The sequence below is a fragment of the Crocodylus siamensis genome, chromosome 2, assembly GCF_052110815.1.
Source record: "Crocodylus siamensis isolate JL-2025a chromosome 2, ASM5211081v1, whole genome shotgun sequence".
Classification (NCBI taxonomy): Eukaryota; Metazoa; Chordata; order Crocodylia; family Crocodylidae; genus Crocodylus; species Crocodylus siamensis.
The window spans coordinates 53,768,294-53,784,040 of record NC_143396.1 but is presented as its reverse complement, the minus strand read 5'-3'; the positions used below and the strand labels follow the sequence as shown (position 1 = coordinate 53,784,040).

At 42.7% G+C, this 15,747-nt stretch overlaps 1 protein-coding gene across 1 annotated transcript in view; it reads right to left on the bottom strand.

Moving 5' to 3' along the window:
- ATP10D (ATPase phospholipid transporting 10D (putative)) overlaps positions 1–15,747 on the bottom strand; it is a 95,977-nt gene that overhangs the window by 56,840 nt on the left and 23,390 nt on the right. The window contains exons 3-4 of the mRNA XM_090035878.1: positions 5,822–6,133; positions 2,517–2,711 (exon numbers count right to left, since the gene is read on the bottom strand). Of these exons, the coding sequence (XP_089892004.1) occupies positions 2,517–2,711; positions 5,822–6,133 (507 nt within the window). The remainder of the gene's footprint in view (positions 1–2,516; positions 2,712–5,821; positions 6,134–15,747) is intronic.

Genomic DNA, 15,747 nt, shown 5'->3' with positions numbered 1-15,747 from the left:
TGCACATGAGGAGACGGAACCAGCATTATGGTTATAGGTTAGGGGCTGACCCTCTCAGCAGCACAGATGCAGAGAAGGATCTTGGAGTCAGGATTGACTCCAGGATGAATACGAGTCGCCAATGCGACGAAGCAACAGGCAGAGCCAACCGCACCCTGTCGTGCATCAACAGGGGCATCACTAACAGGTCCAGACAGGTCTTGCTCCCCCTCTATGCGGTGCTGGTCAGGCCGCAGCTGGAGTACTGTGTCCAGTTCTGGGCGCCGCACTTCAAGAAGGATGTGGAGAACCTGGAGAGGACCAGAGGAGGGCCACTTGTGTGGCTGAGGGCCTTCGTGGCCAGCCCTATGAGAAGAGGCTGAGGGACCTGAATCTCTTCAGTCTCCGCAAGAGGAGACTGAGGGGGGATCTGGTGGCTGCTTACAACCTTATCAGGGGCCAGCAGCAGGGACTCGGGGAAAGTCTGTTCACCAGGGCCCCCCTTGGAGTCACCAGGAACAATGGCCACAAGCTGAGGGAGGATAGGTTTAGGTTAGATATTAGGAAGAACTACTTCACTGTAAGGGTGACCAGAGCCTGGAATAGGCTTCCCAGAGAGGTGGTGCTCTCACCTTCCCTGAAGATCTTCAAAAGGAGACTGGATAGGCACCTGGCTGGGGTCTTATGACCCCTGCAACCCCCAGTGCTCCTTCCTGCCCATGGCAGGGGTCAGACTAGATGATCTGTCTAGGTCCCTTCTGACTCACTGATTCTATGATTCGGTTTTTTTGGTGATGCAGTAATAATTACTGGCTGAAGCAGTGAGCAAGTCAGGATTTATGGTAGACATGCCACAAATAAACCCCGTACCCTCCTTGAGTACCTCCTTTGATTCCCTTTCTCTGCCTCACCTCCTGCTCTTTCTGCTCCCTGCTCTGCACCTCCTGCCCAATCCACTGCTGTGCTGCCTGCCCTTCTCCTATCTGCTATGTACCACACAGAGAGGTTGCCTGTGCCACTTGCCTCGGCTATTAGGTTGGCCACCCCTGTGCTAGAAGATTAGGAGGAATCTACTGGAAGAGAAAATTGCATCTGTAACTGAAGAATTCAAATTTAACAAATAAATTCCCAGTTTTTATTTAAATTATCTTGAAAGAATAAAATTCCCTTTTCTTTAAAATCCTACACTGTGGGTTTTCATCTTTATAAGATATTATAAGAATGGTAACCAGACGGCATCTTCCCTTTCCATAGTTTGAGGAAGAGGAAATTTGAAGGGCCTGAGAACAAGTGACAAAAAGTCCTCTCCTGAAATCTAGCAAAAAGCCACTGCAAAGTTTCTGCCAGTTGTAACGTGATCCTAAAAATTCCAATCAACTGAACACTGGACATATCCACACATTCATTAATGTGCTTTGGGTAATGTGCATTAAATTTAGTACCTCCATTGTGAGGTATTAGAAAAAGGCGCATTAGCCTATCTTAATGAGCATTAGCTAAAGAAAACAGTTTTTTTTGTGATGCTTCAATATGCATTAAAATAGGCTAATGCACATTAAAGCGCGTATTTATACATGCCCATTTTAGCGGTTGAGACTGATTTAAGCAACTCTTCGCTAGTCCATCTACATTAATGGTATCTTGCGCTGGCTTAACTAAATTGATTTTAAATCGATGTCACTTAATTTAGCACCTTAACTGATGCACGCTAAATTGATTCAAGCAAGAGGTAAACCTGTTTAAGTGTTAACATTTTTTCAACGCTATGTACTCAAAATTATAACAAGTCCCAAGCTGAACTAAAGTACATGGAAGCAAACTGTTTTGTCATGATATGTGATATTATTTATTCAACTACCTACAGAGAAGAATGGGAAACAAGGATTACCATATTTTCTTAGATACCACATGCCTCCCAAATAAGATATGCACCTTGTTTTTGGAAGACATTATGTAGGAAAAAAGTTTTACAGAGCTGTGGCCTACAGCTGGATTTTTCACAAAGAAACTAGGCTGGAAAAAGGCTTCCAGTTTCTCTGTCTCTTCCAGCGAACAGGAGAGAGTACAGTCCAGTATTAATCCTTTCAAAACCACTCTCAACTTGGCACCAGTTTTTGGCAACTTTTATCCTATAAGTGGGGTATAGGGGATATGTAGTACTGTGGGTACCACCACAATATATGCAAGTATTAAAAGGACATAAATTGCTTTCAGCTGTCTAATTGTTGAATTTATTCTTGTTCCAGTCTCCAGTTATTACAACTTGAATATTTTCACTCTTAGAAATGTGTTGTAACTATGAATTCTTCTGTTATCTTGGTTTAAGAGTGACTTATTTCAACTGAGCTTAATTTGACTTGAACTCAGTGTAGGCTAAACTGAAATAAGTTGTCCTGAATCTAAAATCAGAATGTGTCCACATGGTCAATCCAGAAAGCCATTTTGAAGGTTGTTTAATCTTACTGATTTTTATATGCATCAATATATTTAATTATTGATCAATAACAATATAATAGGAACAGAATCTTGTTACTTACCTGCTGTATACTTTTGTTAATAAATTGTTTATCTGTTTATCTAACTTGTATTTTGAGTAATCCTCAAGGCCATCCTTTACAGCAATAATTGTGAGAACCACAACTAGAGGTAGCATTGTAATTTCTTTCTGGAAGGCTTCCACCAGTGGGACCCAGTTTAGGACAACTAAAAATAGGAAATACAAATTGGCAGCTCTGGAATAAAGAAGAGATATAAGAATTAGCAGGGAAATGAAGTTAAGGAGGTAAGTAAAAAGGAGATTAAACCCAGGTAGTGATCGTTAGTTGATGTTAAAGCAGTTTGCTATGTACCTTCAAAACAAGAACATGTTTTGTACTGTGTGTTAGAAAGAGACACGGCATTTATGCAGCTTCAGGAGACAGAAACTGAACTGAGATTTTACTGTGCACCCAGAATCTCATAACAACATGCTCCTCACAGACCATACAGTTCCTAAAACTCACAGCCTGTTTATTTACAGGTAAGTAAGGTAAGTAGCCTATGGTCAGCAAAGGTCAACATGCTATTAGACAGAAGGCAAGAGAGGATGGCATCTTAAAGACTAACTTGATCAGGAAGTCATAATTTTTTTCAGGGGACAGCCTACTTTGTCAGATGCTTTGTCATATCTTATTCTTTTCTGAACAAGTTAGTCTCTATGGACAGATCCAGACATACAGGCACATGTGGTTTGTGGCACTGCAACCTGCTTTATGGCACCACAAACCACATGTTGCACATTAAACCGTGCACCACATGTATCATAGTAGCTAGGGTCAGAAGGGACCTAAACAGATCATCAAGCCCAACCCCCTGGCTTGGGCAGGAATGGATGCTGGGGTCATATGACCCCAATCAGGTGTCTACCCAGCCTCCTCTTAAAGACCCCCAAGGTAGGAGCGAGCACCACTTCCCTTGGAAGCTGGTTCCAGGTCCTAGCCACCCTAACCATAAAGTAATGCCTCCTGATGTCCAGCCTGAACCTGCTCTCTATCAACTTGTGGCCATTATTCCTAGTTACCCCATGCGGTGTCTGGGGGAACAGGGCATCTCCTATTCCCTGTTGATCCCCTCTGGTGAATTTGCAGACAGCCACCAGATCCCCCTCGTCAGCCTTCTCTTGTGGAGGTTGAATACGTTCAGGCCCTCTAGTCTCTCCTCGTATGACCTACCCTGCTGTCCCCTGATCATGAGAGTGGCCCTCCTTTGGACCCTCTCCATGTTGTCCACATCCCTCTTGAAGTGTGGCACCCAGAACTGGACGCAGTACTCCAACTGTGGCCTGACCAATGCTACATATATATATAGGGAGAGGATCACCTCCCTGGACCTGCTTGTGATGCATCTGTGGATGCATGACAAGGTGTGGTTAGCCTTACTGACAGCTTCCTCACATTGGCGGCTCATGTTCAACCTGGAGTCAACAATGACTCCAAGATCCCTTTCCACCTCTGTGCTGATGAGAAGGGTGTTCCCCAGCCTGTAGATCTGCTGCTGGTTCCTTCTCCCTAGATTCAGTACCCTGCACTTGTCTACGCTAAACCCTGCATCATATGTGTTGCACATTAAACTGTGCACTGAGGCAAAATTTGCTGCCAGGATTTCCCCCCCAGAGCAGGGTGCTGCTCTCCAGCTGGCTGGGGCACAGGGTGCCTCAGCTTAGGGGCTGTCTCCCAGCTAGACCCACATTGAGGCACCCTGTGCCCCAGCCAGCCCCACCCCCATAGTACATGGAGTAGTGGGACACAAACTACTTGAGCAGGGACAAGCACTGCAGCACAAAGTAGCGGCACAAATTTGTGTCACTACTATCTGTACTGCAGCAAACGCATGTCCTTACTTGTGTGAATGTGGCCTAAGGTGCCACCCAACACTACTTTCTATCTGACTTCAGACTAACTCAGCTAACTACCTGTCTATGCTATTAGATGCTATTAGATGACATTGCTTTCTTACGTTCCAGATTATGTAAACATTTAGCTAAATACACTTGTCTCCGTATCGGTTTAACAGAGCCATCCAGTTGGCAGGCTGCAAGCAATTAACTCACAGCATGTGGGGTCCTGCCTGGGCACTCTCCCCACGACCCCTGCTGTGGCCTGGATCTCTGGGTTCCCACTTCTTCCTCTTGCTTCCACTTCCTGCCCCCCACCTAAGGAGGCAGACCCAAGAGACCGTCAGACATTGGACAGCCTTGACTTATCCTTGACTTCAACACTGAAAGTGGCATGGTTACACTAATAGTATTTAATTAAATTTCCTGAAAAAAGATCCATGACCTCATACAGAAACATGAACACGTATTTGCTTAGTCACTTCCCTGGAAGTTTCAACCATATTGACAACAGCATTCACACCTCCAGATATGCCCACTACCGGTACAGATCGTGCTTAGTGTTGAAGGAAAACAAAGGAGCATTATGATCATGCATTCTGCTCTCTGTCCACATACTGCATAGTCAAAATATTATTTTAAAAGAAATATTTCTGCATCAATTGAAAAATACATAGTGCTTCATCTGTGAACAGAAGTACATCAATACCACAGCAAACTTTTCATTCACAGCCTTCCTTGAAACCAGTTGACAAAGTAAATCATTTATATTGTGTTTAACCAGGGAAGGAAAACAACTCAAGATTTATGCCTTCTGGTCTTAGCTGACAGGAAAAGGATAAAACAAGCAACTGATGTAACAAAGGATGCAGAAGAGAAGAAGAATCAGTTTATATAAATCATCATAATTATTACAGCTGTACCTTTCCTGTACATTTTGTAGAGTCATATAAAGATAATTTAAGGCACACTTTTTTTTACAGATTAAAGCATTATGAAATAACTGCTTCTGGGCCTCCATAAACCTCTTCTAGTGAGTTTTTCCACCTCCCCTTTGCATGGCTCTTCAAACCACCAAGCCTCTTGCTTACAAACAAGATTGAAGGGTAGTTCAAGAAAGAGAGAAGCAACTTCCCCACTTATGTATTCTACAGCTACCAAATACATTGGGAAGAAATGTGCCTGAAATGGTACAGCAGACTGCTCTGTTTCAGTCCTCTGAAAAGATCTCATTGGATCTCATCAGTCCAAAATAGTGAAAGGAAGCATGAGATACCAAAACTGGAGAAATGTGTTATCCCCAAACTGATATTCAAAAGATTTGTATCATATTACAAAGCTGTTATCAAACTTGACAGAAAAGCAATTAGGAAAGGTGGTTAGTTCAGAAATCCTACTTGCACACATTGATAAATGAATGTCAAACAAAAATAACCTAAACTCAAGGTAATATTCGTAAGAGTCCTTTACCTGTGAAACTGTTCAAACAAGTTCCGTGGTATGAAGTTTAATAAAGTGTACTTTGTAGTCCGTATTCTGTTATTCATGTACAATTTTGATACCTTTTCATACTCTTCTTTAAAGTGTCCCAAGCAGGGAATAACTATCCTATGTTTGCCAGTGGTTTTAGTTGATGGATAGCACTTGTCACTTGACTTGCTGCTGCTGTTGCTCCCATCCTGGCCTTCTGCAGATACCAGACGCTGCCAGTGATATCTGGCCCACCGGATAGGGTCAGCCATAGCATGTGAAATGTTTTGAGGTTCACGTGGTGTCTTCACTCTAACAAAATATTAACATAAAATTAAATGGTAATTCTGGAGAGGCCTTAAAAATACAGACAAAAAATTGAAAGTGAAAACCTATGAGTATAATAGTTAAGGCATATACTCAGATGAGTCTAAAGCAGGGGTCGGCAACCCCTGGCATGCATGCTGGGCATGGCACGCGAGGCCATTTTGCTTGGCATGCCACCACCAGCCCCTGCTCTGGGTAGCTGCTGTCAACCACAGAGCCCAGGCTGTTCCCAGCAGACAGCTGGGAAGCTGCAAGCCCTGCTGCAAGCAACCCAGCAATCCAGCATCAGCTCTGTACCGGCACGTGCTCCTTGGAGGGGACAATGATGGGGGCCTGAGGCAGCACAACCCTGGTTTCTCTCACACTGATGGCACTGAGCTGCTGGTGGGGCTCTGGAACCTGGCGCAGCTGTTTGTAGTCAGCCTGGGCTCTGGGCAGCTGCAGCAAGCAGCAGGCAGGCTGCAAACAGCTGTGCCGGGCTCCACAGCTCTGGCATCAGCTCCATGCGGGTGGTGACTGCATGCGCCCCTTTAAGATCCTTGGGTAGCCTTGCCAGCCTTGTTCCATTATCAGACCCAGCTGTAAGTAAAAGACTGAAAGTGCTGCAAACTTGGTTTGTTAACCTTACTGTAAGAACGGAGCTATTAAGCAACTTGAAAAACAAAAGCAACTTGAATAATTTGTGTGTGGCCAGAAACCTCTGTTTCAATTGTGTAGTAATTAATATACCTGTCCTCTCTGTTTAAATTTATGTGGAGAGGCTTTAATAGTTAACAAACTGCCAAAAAACAAAACTATGACCTCAGTATTTCTTATCTATGTTTGCAGGCACTTTGGTTAAAATATTGCCAGCCTAGTATTTCCATTTCCATATTCTACAACACTGTGGATTCCCTATAATGTAGTTTAAGATTATTAGTAATATTAATCTCCAAATAAAGCATCTAAAATTGACACTTTTTCATAAAACCAAGTGAGAATGATGTGTAGGATTATACACTGACCACTAAAAAACTATCCTGTATGTTTTTTACTCAGAAAATAGGCTAGTACAGAATGTTAAATCTGCTATGACAGAAGACACCTTTTTGTAATATAATATAAAGCATTTTTAAGTCTGAGCAGAAAGAATAGTTCTTTTAGTAGTAAACTGCCCTCCAGCACCTCTCAGTATTCTGTGTATTGTGTTACACTAACACTTTTGCATATTTAGAAGTCTGTAGGCCCCATGGGGTGTGCAGGAAGAATGACTACTCAAAAGATCTAAGCTACTCGAAGATCTGAGATACTCTAGGATCACTTCTTGTCCACAGCATATGATTTGAAGCTGAATTTGATAAAACAAAGTAACAAATCCCGTTCATTTAAAAATTATAACATTTAATATTTCCAACAAGTTCTTCCTAAGGAGGTTTATGTTTCAAGGGGTGAGTGTGGATAGCTCCCACATGAAAACGCCTCTTTAAATGATCTCTTTACTTTGAATACTGTACATCAGGGGTTCCCAAAGTTTTTATGCCGTGACCTGGCAAACTACAGCCCAAAAGCAGCTGCGGCCTGGCAAACGGCAGCCCAGCAGTCACAGACAAACGTGGCTGGAATTTCTAGCCAAAAGACAGGTAAGGATACCCGACCCCTGGGGTGGGAGCAAACCCTGTGCCGCGGCCTCTCTGCCCCGCTTGGGGGGCCATGGTTCGCTGGTCCACGGCCACTTCTGGTCCAGCAGCTGACTGTGCTGTGGCCCACCACTGGGCCACCGCCCAGGGAATTGAGAACCCCTGCTCTACATTATCACCAGCTATGGCACTGATTTCTCCTCTGTGTTGTTTCTCTACAGCTACTTACTCAGCCTTAGCTTGTCCAAACTAAAAATGTAAACTAAGCAGGCATTTGCTTCCCATGACCACATAAAGCTGAGCCATAAAATTTCCAATTCTACCACCATATACAACTTCTGACTTAGATGACAATTTTGCTCTCTTTTCTATGTATTGCATTTGAGGGGCATCATGAAACAAATAGAACAGTGCCCCAACAAAGCAACCAAGCCTCCAGTTTTTTGGGCTATAGTTAACTGCAAGATTAAAAAAGAATGAATTCAGCTGACAGCTGCATTTAAAAGAAAGTCCTCTTACCAGTCATTACAATTCCTGGAGAACAAGAACAGCTTTATTAACTCCCTGAATCAGCATCACTACAAGAGTTATATGCAAGAGAGATCTGAAAATCTAGTGGAGGATTTGCCCATGCACAGCAGAATTCTTCCATATCGGGGTGTTTAACTTCTGGCCCACGGGCTGCAGCCTTTGCATCTAGCCTGTGGGGCGCCCCATGGGTCAGGAAATTTGGTGGTGAGGAAGTAGTGGCCATTAATACAGCCACTCTCACCACTGCCAAATCCCCAAACCCCAACCCCATGATGGACTAAGCCAGACTGCAGCCTCTTTCCCCACTGGGTTGAGTCCCCCCCGCCCCCCACACACACTTCCAGATTGGAGATGAGCCATACCCCACTTCTCTCCCACACAGGACCAGGTTGGGGCCTGGCCATGGCCCCTTCCCCTTGCCTCTCCTATCCCCCCACCCTGGAGGGCCAGGGTGGGCGGTGGGCCAAGCCATGTTCCCTTCCCTCTCTAGGGGCCTGGGTCAAGCTCTTTCCCCCTGCTGGGCTGCGCTGGGGCTGGCTTCCCCCCTGCCCTCATTTATGAAGCCAGATTGTGCCTGCTATGCGTTCCTGGGCACAGGATCTGAAACACCGGCTGGATCTGGGCCACAGAGAGGCCAGGCACTGCCAATCGGACCCAGTGGACAAAAAGGTTGAGCATTATTGTTCAAAATGAATTAGCGGCTGTTAGAATTCTTAACAAATGCTTCCCTAGCCAGCAAAGAAAAAGTGATTCTGGTATAATAAGCAAACACCAAAACAAAGTTCCTGCTCTATTCACTTCAGCTTGATTCTAGCTGCCTCACCTGAACTGGAAAGTTATTTTTTTCCTACCATGCAGAGTTGCTGCTATTCTGAGACTAAAAGCTTCTATTCTATAAGGCTGCCCATCCAATATTGTGTTTCTTTAAAACATGAGCCACAGCCCAAAGCTTTGATCAACAGTACAGTTACTTCTCTTGCAGGTTTCATTTATGTTTTCCCTAGCTGAGTCTTAAGGCATGGACAAATGAAACAATTACACTGGTTTGTGGGGGTGTGTGTGTGAAGGGATATTAATTGGCCACATCGACACAAACCTCTGACCACACAGTTATTTAGTACTTGTTTATATAGCTGTTGGCCTGTACAAATACTAAATGTGCAGTAACTGGAGTTACTGTGCAGTAGTGTCAATGAAAAGCTTTTTTGTGACACTGACTGAGCAGTAGCCCAAGACTACTGTGCAGTAGCATCGTGTCACAGTTTCTGCCATGCAACGCTACTTCACAGTCAGCGTCTTGTGTAGATGTGGCCACCGTGTATCAGCAGATCCACTCCTGTTAACCTGCCTGTCCACTCAATCTGCTCCAAGTGGAAACTAAACCAAAACAATTTACCCTTCTATGAAACAACTGTTAGATTACTGCAGTAATTTAGTTTTCAGGCCAACAGTTGTGCTGAGACTGCAAAGTCCAAACCTTCTTCTCCTTCTAAAGCATAGGCACAAAAGTGGAAGAAGTTAAGTTGGTGTCCTGTTGCCATTAAATGTAAATCCTTTGGTTTTCTCTTTCTCAGCTCCTGCTGCCCCCTCAATCCCCTGAAGCTCCTGTGTGTCACCTGCCTCTTCACCTATTTCTCCCACCCCTCCTACCAGTAAGATTATTGCCTCCCATTCTGGCCACTTTATGTCCTTTCTAGTAACAAAAAGGACACCAGAAAGCTGGTGTAACAGGAATAATAAAGATTTATCAGGCAGAAGAACCATCAACCTGCCTAGGGCTAGTGTAGCCAGCTCAACTGCTCACTTGTTGCCAGAGCTGATGCAAGGATGGCTTTAGGCCACCATTCTCTCCTCCTTCCCAAGTGTAAAGCAGCCAGACCTCACGGTCTGGCCTGTGGATCAAAAAATAATCAAGGGGCTGAAGATATGAGGTTATTCATATTATTCTCCTACTGATGGGACGAGCCTTTGTAGAACCAAATAACTGACATGAAACTTGATCCAAAGCTGACTGGGTTTTGGATCAGATAAGCAGTGAAATTTCATAGGGTATGCAGCAGTGATCATTAATCACTGCAACATATTTGCATTTCACAATTTTAATAAACTATAAATGACAGCTAAGGGCTAGTTTGTTGTTGCCTATTGTGCATTGTGTTTGTAGAACAGCTTTACTGCCAGTCCTGGGGATTTTTTTACCTGAGTCAAAAGATGATATATAAATTGAAATATTTTCCTCTTCCCACATATAAACAGAATATGGAACAACTTCAAACTACTATTGGGAAATACTTACAATTGCAGTTTATAAATTAGTAAAGCAGTATTTTACGTTTGGCTTTCAGACTGACATTACCTTTCAATCTTCTTCATTATTACATTGTACCTTATCTTGCGTAACTAACTTACATTGATGTCTAATTCATTATGTATGGATTTCTTCTGGAAATGTAGTTAATTCAAACATGGTTGCAGTCTTATAGCAAATGTTTAGAACTCCTGCTTTCAGCACCTTTCCATATGTGTTATACCTGTAACATATTTAATGTCATTTTTCAGAAGGATTTTGGGTTTTTATAAATACCAACATTTTAGTTACTTATTTTGTGTATTCAGTTAGGTTCTTCTACTGTGCAGATGGCAAAGGAATAATGTAAGTTTAAATACATGTTTTCTGTAGTTCTAGTTGCCAGTCACCTTGGGGACTGTCTTAGATCCCAAGTTTGCTAAGACTTAAGCAGTGAAGTTTACTTATGCTGATTAGTCTTGACTGGCAGTGATTGCAGGATTCAAACCTTACTGCAACTGTATCTGTAGGGGCATACAAACATGCATGCACACAAATATTGTAAGATATTTAATACAGACATTCAAGTGCAGATTGCAGTGTCTCTAAGTGTTAACTAACTCATGTCAAGTTGCTAAAACTAACAATAAATCTTGCTTCTAAACCATGTCTTTACATATATGTCCTATCATTATTTCTTACTGGGGACTAATGCACAAACTTCCTGCGTGACAAAAGACAAACCAATATAATTGTGTGTTGCCATAACTGAAGCCAGTGGCGTTTTTAACAGAGGTCCAATTAAATGGAGCTCCTAGACAAGGCAAATCCAAAGGCCTATCTAAAAAATATGTCCCTCACAAATATCTATTTCTTGTAAATACAAGCTGAACAAACGGTTAAGAAAAATAGTAGAAATTTTTGTTGGCGGATAAACAACATTTCCACCTTGTTCACTCTTGAAAATAGTTCAATATGCAATTTTAACAAAGAACAAATTCTACCTGAACCTTCAACAGAATAAGAAATGGGCTACACACTTCACCTACAAAAATACTTCTATATGTCTGTAAACATAATTAGTTGTTAGCTAGATGTGAAGATGTTCAGTAAGATAGGTCCAAAATGTACATTATCTTAAGAAAAGAGGGTGGAGAGGAAGACATGAACATTTGTATGAAAAAAAATTTTCAAAGGGGGCAAGGTTTACCATGGGCCAGAGCAGAGATGTCTTCTGTTTTAAATGGTTAAATATCAGCTCTTAGACTGAGAAAAATAACGGTAGAAAAACACTGAAGTGGACAGGACAGTTATCTCAAACTTTAATTGCGGCTCAAAAATATTACTAGCCAAAGATGAACAAAAATACAGAAGAAGCCTGTTTTATGTTTGTGCTATCTTGTAATCTTGTGCTTTCTTGTAATCTTTCCACACTAACCTCTTCTTCTCTTTAGAACAAGAACTCTGAAATTAAAATAACTTTAGAAGAAAACATCAGAGGCAGTATCTTCCCATGGCTGAGGCAAAAAATGGAAGTGATAGAGGAGAAGTTTTCTGAACTCAGTGGTTGGCTGGATAAACTGAAGATACACTGGGAAAGTCAGAGACAATAAAATACAGATGAAGAACAACGTGGGGGCAGTCTGGATATACCAATTTCCAGGTATGACAGGCAGATATTTATGCATAAAACTATCTAGCCTTAACTGTATCATGCTGTAAAGTATTTGTGTCTTAGCACATGCATGCACTGACAATACTTGAACTTGTAATGAAAAAGTCAGTGACAGAAACAGCGTGGGAAATCAACCCAGATTCCTTATCTGAAGCCCAGGGCAGGCATTCTGTGAATGGCAAGCTATTCAAAATATTCATAAAGAGAAAAACTTTCCTTTCCGTAAGCTAATGGCCAATTCATTATACAGATAATGCTAAACAAGCAAACACAAAGCTAAACCATTTTTTGATGACTGAAGAAGTAAAAAAGCACTTGATGTTCCTCTGCTTATATTTCAGGAAGCACAAAAATCTAGGGGCAGTGTGCCAGGCATTGTATCAAGCGCCTCTTACAGGATGGTGAACACCCTTAACATTCAATGACGCCAGTAAGAATCTAGGGCTCTCATTTCATTCTAGGCATAGATCCAAACTACTGCTAAAGGTAAAGAAAAGTGCTGACAAAAAGGCTTGCAAGTCAAAAATGATGATAACTCTACATGAAAAGATACTACCTTTTCTTTAACATTTGTGAAAATGCCACTTAACCCTTGGAGCTCCCTCACACCTTCATGCTGTTTCTTTTTTTTTTTAATATCAGTATTCTCAAAGCAGTAAAATATACTAGTGTAGATAAGTCCTTACTGATGTTTCATTTGCTTAATATGTGCCTTCTACTACACTTCCTGCTTTTTTACCACCTCCTTTCTCAATCCCTATATGCCTGTTACTGAGGCCTGTGTCACCTGAACCTGAGTGTCATTTTGACTCAAGCCTCTCCCTAAGTGCTCATACCCAGAATATATCTACAGTTGCTAATTTCCTTGCCGCCTATGATTTTTAAAACAGTGTTTCTGAACCAGGGTGAGGGTAAGGTGCTGCCAGATCTTTTAAAGGACGCCAGAAGATGAGGAGATAAACATGACTCATGCTTATCTCCCAGCTCTGCCCCCCCGTTCCGTGCTCTGTGTATGAAGGTAAGCATGGCAATAAATAAATTAGTTTCTGAAATGGGGTGATACTCAATTTACAAAAGTTATGGAGGGGTGCCTTAAAGCAAACAAGCTGCCTTAAAGCAAACAAGGTGCCTTAAAGCCTCAAGTCTAAAAAGTTGAGAACCACTGCTCTAAGGCATGGTCCTTTCTATCTGTCTATACAGCTGGAACTCTGTTCTGGCTGAGACCTGACTACAGCTGAACAGATTTGAATAATTACCATTTGTGTGTCACATGTAACATTCTTTTAATACATCCCAGAATGAGATTTGCCTTTTTTTTAATAACTGCGTCATGCTGTTGACTCTCATTTAGTCTGTAATTCACTACGAACCCCACATCCTTTTCTGCTATATAGCTGCCTCTGCAGTTATTCCCAATTTTCTTTATATTTGTGCATTTGATTTCTCCTTCTCAAATGTAGCTTCTTGCAACTTTTATGAATTTAAGCATGTTGGGGAAAACTATTTCTCCAGTTAATCGAGGTTACTTTAAATTTGGACCTTGTCCTCCAGAGAGCTTGCAAACCTTTCCTCTCCTCTGGTGTCATCTGCACATTTAATGTGTGCTCTGCGTTCCAATGTTCAAGTCTTTAATAAAAATACTGAATGCAAACAGGGTCCAGTACAAACACCTGTGTAAACTGAAATGCTGCCTTAGTGCAGTTCAAAACCTTGGTAACTACTTCTTGAGTGTGTTTTTTCAAACATTTGTGTTTTTCTTCATTTCTCCAAGAGAGGGTTATGGCATAAAGTCAAGGCATATTGTATCTAGTCTTCTGTCTTATCCACTAAGCCTAATTTCTACCAAATAAATAAATTAGACTGATTTGAGATAAATTAGACTAAATGGATATGATTTATCTTTGAAAAATCTGTTTGGTGTTTTTTCTTTGTTTTGTTGTCATCTCATCCTCTAATTGTTTACGAACTGGTATAAGTACTTTGTTCTTCTCTCTAGTCCCCTGTGATGTCTCCTGTCCTCGTGACTTCTTGAAAATAAATGCTAATGTTTAAGATAGTGCTTTGACTAGTTCCTTAAGGGAACTACAGTGGAGCACTGAACTGGCAGTTGCGGCTAGTCTTTTGACACTCTCTGAGAGTGACTCCAATCCCTTCCCCCTGCCAGATCCACCAGTCTGCTCTCTGCTCCCTACCTTCTGCTTGATCTGCTGCTCTGCTTTTTGTGGCCGTTCCAGATCTAGTACTTTAAGAAAACTTGATGCATATGCTCAGTCATCCCTTGGGAGGGCGAATCAGGATGGCTGCCCCAGGCCCTGTGCTTTGGGGAGCCCCGTGGACAGTGCCATACAGGCCCTGAGGAAAGCACCATTGGCACATGCCAAGGGCATAACCAGCCTGCATGGCTGCTGTGCACTGCTAGCTCTGCACTCTGGCCACTTTCCACTCCCTTTGTGCTCCAGCCACTTGCCACCCTGCCCCCCCGCACAGGCCCTGTACAGGCTGATATGCCCCAGGCTCTGCACACCCCTACACGTCTGCTAAAGACATAGGCCTACAGTCCAGAGTGAGCTAATGTGCTTCCAACTCAATTTTCCCTTTGCTTTCGTACTCTCTGTCCACAGCCTTGCCTCTGCTAATCACTACAATTTCAAGGCTACTCACCAATGGGGATTTGATCACTGTGCTATCAAGCAAGCTCTCTCAAGGTCCTGGGCCAGCCCCGACTGGTAGAGCCTTGACTGTATCTGAGATGCAGGGAAATTGTCTGACTTTTTATAGCAAAATACAATCTTGATAGTGAGAGACAAACATCCCTGCAGTGGTAGTAGTTTCTCTTACAATCCTGCCATGCTTGTTCTAGCATCACCTGAAGTCTCATGTCCAGCAGGGGATGCTTCCCTCAGGCAACACCAGGGGCTGCTCTGGGAGAGAACAGGGATGCCCTCTCTCTCTTTCCCAGATTGTCTGCTCTTAATGTTGCTCCTATTGATCCCTAGCCAGAAAGAAGTAAAGTGGGATGAGACAATGGGGTGGAGGAAGCGAGTGGGGAGAAGGAAGGAAATGGGGATAACAGGCAGTTTCATCGGAGCCCCACCAGCTAAAGGAAGGCTGGCAAGATGGGAGGGTCTCACAGAATTGGGCATCCCCTGGAGCCTCTGCTTCCTTTACTTCTTGTCACTCCAACTTAATGCTGTTTGGAGCCCCTATCCCAAAAAATCGGGGTGAGGCTCACTGGTTGCTCCCTGGTCTCATTTGGGATCAATCTTTGCACAGAAATAAACTTACTGAAATGTTTCAAGTTATGGTTACTATGGCTGTTTTTACATGGTACAGGCAGTCTTCAACTTACAATGTTTTGATTTACAATGTTTTGTTCTTACAACTTTTATAAATTGACACCCTGTTTCAACTTTATGATGTCAGTTTCGACTTACCAATGTTTGATCTGATGCAATGCTATGCCAGTGAACAAGTCTGCTACATCGCCAAT